Source organism: Canis lupus, chromosome 10, assembly GCF_048164855.1.
Source record: "Canis lupus baileyi chromosome 10, mCanLup2.hap1, whole genome shotgun sequence".
Lineage (NCBI taxonomy): Eukaryota > Metazoa > Chordata > Mammalia > Carnivora > Canidae > Canis > Canis lupus.
This window is the reverse complement of record NC_132847.1, coordinates 57,071,395-57,084,185: the sequence shown is the minus strand read 5'-3', so window position 1 is coordinate 57,084,185 and position 12,791 is coordinate 57,071,395. Positions and strand designations below refer to the sequence as shown.

The following is a 12,791-nucleotide window of genomic DNA, read 5'->3' as shown; positions in this document are numbered from 1 at the left end:
GCAGACACTCAACCGCTGAGCCACCCAGGTGTCCCAGGTTGTTCTTTTTTTTTTTTTTTTTTAAGATTTTATTTATTCATGAGAGACACAGAGAGAGAGAGAGGCAGAGACATAGGCAGAGGGAGAAGCGGGCTCCCTGCGCCATTGGAAGATTTTGACCTGTGATACACACCTTACCTGCCTCCATTTTCCAAGTACGGCCTCATTCACCCACCCAACAAATAATTCCTGAGTGCCCACTGTGTGTCAGGCACCTCGCCAGGACCAGGAATAAAGTAAGGAACAAAGAGTGTGGTCCTTTCCTGTAATGTATAGTTTACAGTAAATATACACTATCATTCACATACTGATATTGTTAAATAAGAAGATTCGACCAAGTAAGTTTGAAGATCTAAGTGGCGTTATTAAATGATTTATGCATTGGGCAGCAGCCCATCTAGCAAGTAGAGGGGCACTTTGAGAACTGTACAAAATGAAAGGTTTTTGTAGACAGAGCGTGAGGTAAGAAAACTATTCACAAAAGAAAATGATTGTTTTCCAAAGGAGGCTGTTTGCTAGGGATATAGATAAGGTATCTAATCCTGCAGATTCCCTCATCTTTCTTTGGAGGATGGAGAGGATCCAGGTGACAGAGTCCCTGGCTCCAACGAAAAGAAAAATTTCCTGAATGACCTGTTAAGACCACATTTCTGGGGGAGGTTGCAAACTGCAATTAGATTGAGTATTGCACCCAGGTTTGGGAACTGGGCCTAATCTAAGTGACACCACTGGGGGCCCATGGTTTTCTTTATTTAACAATATAAATCATGAATTATAATAATAAGAGCAATGAAAAGAACAAATCAAGTGCTGTGTGAGACTAATAAGAGGAGCTCCTTTTCATGGGTAGTCAAGAAGAATCTTTCTCAAGAGTTGAAACCACCCCCCCATCCCAAATTCCTTTCAAATGATAACAATCTCTTCCTGTGCCGGGTCACCACATGATGCTGATATAGTATCCTGGAAAGCACAGGGTTTGGAATGATTAAGGCCTGGGTTCCACTCCCAGCTCAGTCTGTCCCTGCTGAAGAGGAACTGCTCAACTTCCTGTGAGAGGCAACCACCACCAGAGGGCAGTGGTGAGGATTGCACAAGAATCCCTGTGCCAGACCCCTAACACCCCCAGACCTGTCCACCCAGATTCTTGTCCTGCTCTGAGACGTAGGAATGGGTCTCATTCCTAAACTCTGGCTGCCTGGTCTGTTTCCACTGCTTGTGGCCTGCTGGACCTTCCTTCCTACCCTCAGACCTCATCCCGACTGTGCCTATCAGCAGCCATATCTCCTTCCCACTCAGACAGATGCTGCCCCCCTCCACACCCAGGTTAGGAGAATGGGCCTCTACTATGTGTCTCCACCTGCTCTTCTCACCTTTAACTTCCAAGAGCCCCCCCAAAGCTTAAAAACTTTAATTCTTCTCAACCAACACTCAGAAAGGTTGGCCATCTCATCTGTTCCCCGGGGCTTCAAGATCTCCTGCATCCTCATGGGCAACTCTGAGACATTCATCACCAGCTCAGACTGAGTCCTCCCCCTGGTTGTCTGCTCAGTTCACAGCTATTTCTAAAAACAGCCCCGGTAGCTCAGAATGCCCTCAGCAACTGTGTCTCAACCATGTGATACTGCCAACCTGAGGCCAACCAAACTGATCCAGACATGTGTTAAAAGAGAATATCCCAGCCAATAAGCACATGAAAAGATGCTCAACATCATTAACCATCAGAAAAATGCAAATCAAAGCGACAATGAGATTCCACCTCACACTCCTGAGGATGTCTAGAATCAGAAAGACGGGTAATAACAAGGACGTGGAGACATTGGCAGCCTCATGCACTGCTGCTGGGAATGTAAACTGGTGCAGCTGCTTTGGAAAACAGCTGGCAGTTCCTCAAAAGGTTAAACATAGAGTAAACATTTGCACCAGCAGTTCCACTCCCTGTATATACCCAAGAGAGATGAAAACATGTCTACACAAATATGAATAAAATGAATTAAAAAAACGTAATATAGCCATACAATAGAATATCATGGTGATAAAAAGGAATGAAGTACTAATAAATACTACAACATGGATGCACCTGACATTGGAATCTCGTCACAGGAGTATTCATTTGTTGAAACTTTGAAGAACATTCAACTGAGAGGGGCACCTGGGTGGCTCAATCGGTTGAGTGTCTGACTCTTGATTTTGACTGGCAATGATCTCTGGGTGGGGAGATCGAGCCCCACGTCAGGCCCTGAGCTCCGAGATATGTCCTTGAGATATTTCCTCTCCCTTTGTCCCTCTCCCGCTTGCACACTTGCACTCTCTCTCTCTCACACACACTCACAAATAATCTTTAAAGAAGAAAGAACATTCAACTGAGATAAATTGTGGGGAAGAAGGGTTGGGGCTTAAAGGGCATGATGGATATCAACTATTTACAGGACTCCATTTAAAAAGCTGAATTAGAGTGTTTTCCCCCCTCAGTGGCTCCATGGGGCAAAATTAGAATGTTATAGGAAATTGGATCAGTAAGAGCTCTTTTAAAAGATTGTTTACCTAACAATAATAATAAAAGATAACCCTGCCTTTCTGTTCTAAAGAACTTTCTGTTTTTCTAAGATGGAACACATTGCCTTATAAAGAATGAGCTCCCCATCACTGAGGTATCGAACAAAGTCAGGTAGGAATGTTGCCAGCAGGGCTCCAGGATTAGAGGGATTCAACTAGAAGAGACCTGGTTTCTTCTAGTTTAGGGAGCCTGGATTTCCCTGCATTTTGGAGGTGTCCATGGGTATCTGGAGATAGAGAACTTTGTTAGCTCCAGATGGGTGGATTCTGATTTTGGGGTCTCCAGACTTCCCTGTATTGATTTGTATTATCTGCTGCCACTTTGGCCCTTTGCTCCTCCAAATATACTAATTTTTCTGGTAAGGTTTGGGGGGGGGTAGATAATTAACATGAATTAGTATGGTTTGAAAGAGAAATGTAGTTTGAGAGAACTGTCTTACATAGGATCAGAAAGCTGATGGGAGGCAAACCACGATTTGACTCTGCTCTCAAAAACTGAGTTCCCGAGTACTCGTTTTAATCACATTGCTTCTATGTCCAAACACCCAACCCAGGCATGGGTGGGGATTAAACACCTGACAGCCATTCTCTGCCCAGAGATTTTCTACAATTCACACATTTAGTAGTGTGAGTTGAACTGTGTCCTGCCCAAATGCATCTGTTGAAGTCCTAACATCCAGCACCTCAAAGTGTGCCCTTGTTTGGAAATAGGGTCTTTGCAGATGCAATTAGTTAAGATGAGGTCATTAGGGTGGGCCCTAGGCCAAGGTGACTAGTGTCCTGATTTTAAAAAAGGACAATTTTTACACAGACATGCACACAAGAACTCTGTGGGAAGAGGCACAGTGAGGAGATAGCATCTACAAGCCAGGTAAAGAGGCCTGGACCAGATCCTTCCTCATGGCCGTCAGAGGAATCAACCCTGACACCTTGATTTTGGATTTCTAGCCCCCAGAACTGTGAGACAAGAAGTTTCTATTTGAGCCATTCAGTTTGCGGCATTTTGTTATGGCAGCCCCAGGACTCAAATACACTTGGGTCACTGAGGAAGTGTGCACAGAGTGCTAGTGTGTGAGGCACAGCAAAGGGATCAGACACATGGCAAGAGCACCCACTATCTGCAGGGGAAGGGAGGCAGGGAGCAGAGTGGCCAGTGCAAGGATGGTGAGAGCAAGTCTTCAAGGTCATCAAGGAGGACCCCAGGGAGGCAGGCCAGCCTGCCAGGCCATATGGGAGGCTCTGTGCTGCTTCTTGAAGATGGGGTAGGTTTTGCTTGCACAGATTGAGGAAGAATGAACAAAGTCAAAGTGAAACATGCAGGAATGTGCAGATGGCTGGACCAGGGAGGACAAGGAGTAAGGCTGGAAAGGTCAGAAGGTTTTGTGTGTGTGGTGTGTGTGTGTGTGTGTGTGTGTGTGTGTGTGTGTGTACCGGGCAGGAACGTCACCGGAGTCCCTGAGGAGAGCCAGGCTGTGGGGAGATCCCTTGAGCAAGTGTAGGGATGACAGGTCCAGGGTGGGACACTGAATGGTTGGTTGGTCTCAAGGGGCCCGCCCAAGAGGCCCAAGATGTGGGAACTTGGATTTCCTCAGCTTCATTTCTTCTTTTTCTTTTTTAAAAAATATTTGATAGACAATGAGAGGGAGAGAGTGAGCACACAAGCAGGCGGAGTGACAGGCAGAGGGAGAGGGAGAACCAGGCTCCCCTCTGAGCAGAGAGCCTGACATGAGGCTCAATCCCAGGACCCTGGGATCACGACCTGAGCCGAGGGCAGATGCCCGATCGACTTGAGCCACCCAGGCGTCCCCATTTCTTCTATCTGCCACCTACTGAAGCACTTGCATTGTGGAGAGCTCTGGATTTCAGAAGTCCCCATCCACATGAGGGACCCTTGGAGATGAGCTTCTCCCAAGTCCAATAGACTCGGTCCCATAGCCCTGTTAGCTCTCTCACCCTGGCCTAGTATTCTCTGGGAAGAGCACAAAGTGGGGAGTGAAGTCGGCCTTGCTCTGCACTCTAGGATTTTGTAATAGTCACCCTGAGCCTCAATTCCCTCATTTGAAAGATGGGGTCAGAGTCCTTACACTGCCTCCTAATAGATGCAAGATAATAGATGTGAAAGAGCCATACAGGGCAGCCCAGGTGGCTCAGTGGTTTAGCGCCGTCATCAGCCCAGGGCATGATCCTGGAATCCTGGGATCGGGTTCCGCATCGGGCTCCCTGCATGGAGCCTGCTTCTCCCTCTGCCTGTGTCTCTGCCTCTCTCTCTCGCTCCGTGTCTCTCATGAATAAATAAACATCTTAAAAAAAAAAAAAAAAAGAGCCATACAAATTATAGTATGCCAGGGACACACTGGGACCAGCATTTCTTTGGTCAGCAGTGGGGCTCAGGATGGGTCAGACTGGAGCTAGTCAGGCCTGAGCATGGGCAGGGTGGTTGTAGGTAGGCTTTGGACAGGTAGCTATGGGAAGGCACTGGGTGACTTCAGAAGCAGGGAAACAATGGGCCAATGTCCCAGCAGGAAGGGGGCCTAAGGGCCAATCAGAGACAAGCAAGAGATGCCCCAGTCACAGGAGTGGACAAAGCCAAGGGCCTGACAGGGGTTCCCAACCCCATGGGCTGGCTGGGGTCCTGTGGACCTCTCAAGTTTCCACAGGGTCCTGCCATCCCCTCCCTGAGTGCCCCCATGCCAGGCTGACTCCTCTAAGATGCCTGTTTCTCACCTACCTTGCTTGTAGGTACATGGCTGTGCAGAACCCTGGTCACATGCACCTTAGCTTAGTTGGGCACCAACAGAGGCCACTGGCACAGTCTGTCCCCAGCTCTTCTCAAGAAGCTACCCATCACAGGCGCCCAGCACTTTCACACTCGCAGAGAGAATAGGCAAGGCGCTCCCGATTTACAAATGGGAAAACGGAATTCCAGAAAGCAAGGGTCCTTTTCAAGTTCACCAAGGTGGTATATGCAGGGCTGCCTCCCTCAGTGTGAAAAGATGAATGGTGACAGATGCTATTTGCCTGTCCTAAGTGTTTCATGGTTTCCATTCCGAAGACTTTAGCTGTTCTCACTGTCCTGAACCTCCCGAACCAGCGGGGTACAGTTAGCCAGGCTCTACTTTGCTCCCAGACCGAGGAGGAAGAAACAGGCCCACTTTCTCATAGAACAGGGTCAGGAGCCAGAGGGCCCTAAAGAGGTGCACTCCCATGGAGTGGACGCTTTGGATTTGGGCAGAGCTGGCTGAGAAGCCGGCTAGTGACTGGCTGCGTGACTTTGGGGAGGGTACTTCACCTCCAATCCCTTTAGATTCCACATCTGGAAAATGGGGATTATGGTGTATTACTTCACAGGGGCTAGAAAGGATCCTCCTCTCAGTACGCGGCCCTCTGCTCCTTCTGACTGGAAGCTTTAGTGCCCTCTAGTGGCAGATCTACATCATGCTCATGCCAATGAGTCTGTGACGCTGCTTCCAGAACTCACAGGAACCTGACTGGTAAGAAGGATTTCCTAGTATTCCTACTGTTTTTGGAAGCCACCTCATTCACAGGCACTCCTGAGAGTGCAGCCCTCATCCGGCCTTGTCCGGATAACTGTTAACAGCCTCCTCACAGGTCTCCTGCTACTGCTGTAGCCCTTTTACTCCACCAGCCCAAACAAACCCTTGCTACTCCTCAGAAGGGCTCTGGGGTAATGGGGAGTAAAGCATGAGTAACTACTAGTGTCCCTGTTGCTGCATAGAACCTGGAGTGTATCCCATTTAGATTTGTACAGCCAGAACAGAACTCTAAACTCCTTTAGCTCAGGCCCCATAGTTTCCATTGAGGAACTGGAGACTCACAGGAGGGAGTGGCAGTGGAGGGGAGTCAAATACCAGCCAGTGGCCAAGCTAGAGCTAACACAGAATTCTGGATTCTCAGTGAAGCCCTCCTCCCCACACTCCACTCCTGCTTCTCCAGGTTTGAGGTGGAGCCGGGCCATAACGAACACCCCCACCCCTCACAAACTCCTCCTGACGTGGGGTGAAGTCCCTTCTATCAGACAGAGTTAACTCCAAGGGTAGTTTCCTTTTTTCTGTATGCCCTCTCAACATCCCTGGGACAAGTTATAAGATACTTGGTCAGAGATTATGAGGCTGACCTAATTGGCTCTGGGAAGAATTTCTACACTTGCTGCAATCTTGATGGTTTTCCTGCAGAGCCAACTCTTTGGCCGACCTAAGCTTAAGTCTAAGTCAGCTGGTAACTTGACTCCCTTCTCAAACTGTCAACACAGCGGTATCATCCGCCTCATTAAAATTGATGTCAGCACCACTTGACAGGGCTGGAGAAAAGGGAAGGTCATAGCCTAAGGGTAGAACTACTCTCGTGGTTGATCTCACCTTTCTCTGGGGGTAGGGTAGCGCCAAATAGAAGGCCAGAATGGAAATGTGGACTCTGCCGTAGCTACCCTCATGCGGGCACTAGTCAGGAGTCCCCATGGTGGTAATGGGGGTGGCAGCTAGTACCTCTCACAAAATGCTCTGCACTCCCGTCAGAAGTAGCCAGCACTCCTGGGCTTGGATTCCTGGAGCTGAATGAGTCAACTGAAGGTAAGAGCACCAAGTTGAAAACAGGGCCATGTGGTTTCTAGCCTGGGTTCTTTAACTTTTACCAGGGACCTCGGGCCAGTCCTTGACTCACATTCTCCTGTACCTGTTTCCTCATCTGTACAATGAGTATGGATTCTTTTATTTTTAAAGGAGAAATGATTCAGGTGCAATGACATTCCAACATATCACACAGGAAGAGCAGCTGCTGTGGCTGGGGAGCAGGTGTGTGAAAGACACTCCTACCCCGCACCCACCCTGCACCAGCTATCTAGCCCAACATAGTCCCCAACCAGCTTAGACAGTTTATAATTCATTCACTGCAAAAGCTAGAAGCAAACCCACTCCGAGGGCCTCCTTCAGATGGGAGACAACTCCAGAAATATGGTCCACTCTGTGACATCATCAAAAAGCTTGCTTCTCAAGAATTTAAAAATAGTCTTTAGTCAAGAGCAGCTGAGCCTCAAGGCCCTCCCAGAAGTCAGCATGTCAAAGCCTTCTGGAAAACCCCATTTTAGAAGAAAAATAGGATAGAAATGAAAACCTGGCTTGATAATTTCCTAGACATCACTGGCCCCATGTAGCAGGTCAAAGTGACAAAGTGAATGCCCAATAAAGGTTGAACCTTCAAAGGCCCTCTAGAAGGTCCCAAATTACCACTGCAGTCTCACCTGCCATTCCTGCATTTCCCACCCTTTGGGCAAACTTGCCCCTTTGAACCTAAATGTACTCAGTAGTTGCTCACCTCAGACCCCTGCTCTGTCACGCTCCTGCCTCCTTTCCCCAGGCCTTTTCTAAAGCCTATTTCTAAATCTGTATCCGCAGCATGTGCAACTCAAATATTTTCCTTCCTAGAAGACACCCCCAATCCTTCCAGTTTGATGCTCCTTTCCAGCCTCTGAATTCCCCCTAACACTTACCGGACCTCTAGTTACAGGTCCTAGTAAGTATCACTCCTGTCTATCTTCTCTTCCTACTAGTTACTGTGAACACCCAACAGCTGGCTTGTTTCTGCTCCAGCCCTCTCCCTCTTGTCCCACCAAGGAAACTGGCCCAGCCTAGGTGCCTGGTAGATATTGGAAAGTTCTGTTAACATGAAAAAGCAAGAAAACAATCATCCAAAGTTACTGTTGGATATTTGGCAATACATGCAAAACTTGGCTACAGAAGAAACTGCTTTATAATGTATCTAAGATTTGCCAAATGGCAAAGGCCTTGTGGCTGAGAAAAATTTAGTACCTGTTAAACCAGAAATCCAATTTAACTTTTTTGGAATTTCCTTTGCAAAAAGCAAACCCTAAAGCCCAAACACTTCAATTTTAAAGTACACACTGTTTGGGGGCGCCACTGACACTACATAACTTTTTCTAGATATAAATTCAAATTAGATTCCAATCTTTAACACTACTTTTATGCATAAGACCCCTATACTCATTCCAATGAAGATTTACTAAAACAATCCTTAAATCTTCTACTATAAAAAATATCAACAAAGTCACACATCTATTAAATGGTTGAACCACTGAACACACAAACTGCAGAACATCTTACCCCTCCCCCAAATCCCCTTAAGAATAGAGAAAATTTCCATCTTCTGGAAAAGCCAAGCTGACCTTGGGCAGTGCCTACCCGCTTCCTTGGCAAGGCTTTTCACATGTCATTCCTCCTTAGCACGCCTGTCTTGATAACAAACCATACTCTGTTCACTTGTCAGTCAAACCCTACATGTTTCAGCCTTGATGCAAAGCCCATTTTTTTTCTTCAGACCTTCCTGTCATGGAGGGTCACAGACCATCAGTGCTACAAGAGACTTCAGAAGCCATTTGGTCACACCCCCTCAATTTTACAGATTGGGAGGTGATCCAGAGGTCAACACAAGGTCACACAGGAAATTAGTGGCAGAGGCAGAATTAGAATTAGGATCTCCCAGAAACCAGTATTAATGCTTTTCCTTTATACTGTCCTATTTTTTCTTAATTCATCTATTACTTTAGTCTAACAATTTTCCTGGCTTTCAGGGGCTCTAGAGCACGGAATTTCAAACGTTTTAAAAAGCCTACTCCCACAGTAGAGAAAGGAGGAGAATCAGATTTAAGTGTCCAAAGATCCTATATACTTGTGCATTTCCCCTCAACAACCATTAATATAAAAATGTCATAGAAACCAGTTCTTTAGTGTTTTCACATGAGCTTACAATTAAAGTCTAATTTAAAAATGTAAGCATACAACTAGGCTTTACCAAAGAGGAACGTGTTTATTTCACTTAAATTCTTAAAAATACTTTTTTGGCAGTTGACACATAAAATGTCCTAATGTAAAAAAATTTCATTAAAAAGAAAAGAAAAGCATGAAAAAACAGACCCAAAATGTTAAGATTTTATTTACAAAGCTTCTTTGTTGTACAGAAAGTAAAAATGCTGTTACAGTCTCGGTGTAACTGGAAGCCACAATGGCTGGCTCACCAATCACAACTCTCCACGCTACAGCAAGTCTGACACGAAAACCTAACAACGCTTACAATTTTGTGGGGTGAAGTCCCCAAGCTTGGTGGTGAATTTCCAAGAGGGGCTAAATAGAGGAAGGTGGAATGTCACAGGAACTATTCTTTGGCTCTTTGGGTGGGTGGGTGTCCTGGGGTTTGTATCACAGCTACCTTTTTTTTTTTTTTTTAAACAGCTACCAAATCCATATGAGCAGTCCAACCAATACTGAACAGTTCTTTCTTTGCAAGTTATTTGGGGTTTTAATCATCTTCTCCTTCATCGTCTGTTTCTCTCTTCCTCTTTTCACCTTTCCCACTTTCTTCCTCCTCTGCACAACAACAAAAATTCACTTTGAGACAACTGGAAAGGTATTTGCCTAAGTTACTGCTAACAGAGGTAACAACAATGAACTTCTGATGGTTGGGAGACTTAAAAAATTGTAATCTTGATTAGATTGGAGATTGCCGATTTTAAGAGATATTAACTAAAAAAGCAGAGACCATTGAACGAAAGTCAAAATGCACCGTAGCATCTCAAATGATAGCAAAGTTAACGCAGTTTTCTCCATTTTAATTTGCTGTCTTTAAGTTGACTCAAATTGTAGCAAATGAATATTAACTCAAAAGGTTTTTTCCCCAACTAGTAAAAATTCATGGCTATGTCAATGAAATTACCTAAACTGCAGGATGTTCCAAAAAGCTCCCTGAAGTGAAGGCAGGTACTGAACCCTACCTTCAGTGCAAATTTAGTTCAATGCGTGGCACAGAGAACAGATGCTGAGAAAGCAGGAACCAATGGAAAGCAAAGCAAATAATCTGGTACTCTAAACCCGCCCAGGTGTATGAATCTATACTTCCAATGAGTAATAAATAAATAGAGGTTTCACTGGTTTTAGCTGTGGTAGGGAACTTAAGAAATAACAGTAATAAAGTTGTAAAGGTGCTATTTATACATTCTGCAAAAGTTATGATCTAGTTATTTTAGACTTTAGTGAAAGAATTCCAAAACCAGAAATCTCATATCTGGAAGTAACCCAAATGATGGGGTCTAAAAACATACTCCAAGTGTGGGACTGTGGGTGGCCTCGCACCTGCAGAGAGGCATTATCAGTCACTGAAGAGCAGGAAATCTGGGCCAGCATAGGTGCACTGACAGTGCTACATAAGCCACTGTGAAAGCCACCAAGGCAAAGAGAATTTTTTGTTCTCTGTAGTTTCACAATCTAAATTAACAGACATTTTCTTGTGTTTTTAACTGAGGAGGACCTAAGTGCATACATCATACCCACCTTCATCTTCATCTTCATCCTCATCATCTTCATCTTCATCAACCTCTCCATCATGTCCAAATTCTTCTTCCTAAAGAATAGTAAACAGCTCTATTAGCTTAATTTGCCAAGATGAGAAGTACAGAGAAAAAGATAATTTGCCAAAAAATTTAACAATTCATCAAGGAGAAAACTTTTAATATTATCTTTATCTAATGTCCTGAAATCTGTTCATTTTTCTGAATAAGCTTAAATTAAGATTTTCTTTAAAAACTGCTTTTCAGGGTCGTCTGGGTGGCTCAGCTGGCTAAGTGTCTGCCTTCAGCTTAGGTCATCTCAGGGTCCAGGGAATCAAGCCCCATGTCTGGTTTTGTGCTCAGCAGGAAACTTGCTTCCTCCCTCTCCTAGTCCCCCCACCCCACTTGTGCTGTCAAATAGATAAATTAAAAACAAAAAACTGCTTTTCAGAAGTAAGCATTTTGTCAGACATGTTTAATTAGCATACTATTTATAATGGATAATTCGAGAAGTGATTTTAAAATCTTGAATTTCAAAACAGAATTTCTATATTCCCATTCTTACAAAAAGATTCTTTTAGGAACTTGATTTCATTATTACCTGTGAGACTGCACAAACTGCTCAGCCTTAGTTTTTTCCTACTACAAAGCAATGTGCTTTTTGATATCTTATTTTCTTTGCCTGTTTTGACAATTTCCTTGAGGTTTGTCAAAATCAAGTCACTCCTTTCTCCTGTCCTTCTACGACATTCAACTCCTCATAGATATTGTATCACTGGGTTGCCCATAAACTAGACTACTTGCTCTTTCAAGGCAGGACCACATTGTTTAACTCTGCGTCCTCAACTCTTTAAAACAGCAGGCAGAAGATGTATTTACTGAATTAAGCTGAACATACGAGAACAAGTTCAGGCTTGGTAAACATACCCTTCCCTTCAACACAACCAAGGGACAGACATACCACCAGTTCTCAACATTTCCAGTTTTCTCACCCTATGGAAATGACACTACACTCAATTCATTACTTCTTCCCAATAAGTTAAAAGGTCAAAACTTTACCCGCAGAGCCAAGTACCATGTCTAATTAGTACCCTGTAAGCACTCTACTTAGAATTTACTAAAAGGTGGACAAAAAGGAAACCAATCAGACTGTTATTAGTCTATTTACAAGTTTACTATTTTCATCAGAAGCCTTTACTTTTTCTTAAAAAAAAAAAAAAAAAAAAAAACCTTCCACATTTTCAACTACAAATAGGAAACAGAGCTGCAAACACATTTGCACCAACCTCTCCACTGACTTCGTCTTCATCCTCTTCCCCTTCTACATCTTCATCTTCATCTTCATCCTCTTCATCATCAAACTCTTCCTCCTCACCATCCTCATCTTCCTCATCCTCCTCATCTTCTCCTTCTGCAAGTCCAAAGGAATTCATTAAGTAACCCTGAAGGCACACCTGCTAAAGTGCCAGGGCGCTTTCAGTTGGTGGCCGGACAAATGCTGAGCTACCTCAATGCCTGGGAAACCCAGGCACTGCACTTGTCCCTGTCCTCCCAGCTGGTTGCAACTCAGTCCCTTCGTCCACCAGGGTCCCTTTACATCTGGAGGCCAAGAGTACTGATGGACTAGCTGTGCACTGCAACAGTTCCTGATGAAAGGATAGAATCTCTGGAATTTGCTTCAAGATAAGGAAAGGGGGCGTGGGTAGGGGTTGGGCACCTATAAAACCAGTAATCGTTGAAGCTCAATGATGAGAACATGAAAGTTAATTTTACATTATTTCTATCTTTGTCTGAAATTTTCCACAGCAAAAAGTTACCACACCCCCTACCCACCAAATAAATGACAAGG

General features: G+C 44.7%; 1 protein-coding gene across 2 annotated transcripts in view; it reads right to left on the bottom strand.

Moving 5' to 3' along the window:
• Window positions 1-9,537: 9,537 nt before the first annotated feature.
• Window positions 9,538-12,791, bottom strand: part of ANP32B (acidic nuclear phosphoprotein 32 family member B) — a 42,767-nt gene continuing 39,513 nt past the window's right edge. For both annotated transcript variants that reach the window (XM_072842059.1, XM_072842060.1), the window contains 3 exons: window positions 12,229-12,353; window positions 10,947-11,016; window positions 9,538-9,986 (listed from right to left, as the gene is read on the bottom strand). In XM_072842059.1, the coding sequence (XP_072698160.1) occupies window positions 9,919-9,986; window positions 10,947-11,016; window positions 12,229-12,353 (263 nt within the window). In that variant the 3' untranslated portion in view covers window positions 9,538-9,918. The remainder of the gene's footprint in view (window positions 9,987-10,946; window positions 11,017-12,228; window positions 12,354-12,791) is intronic.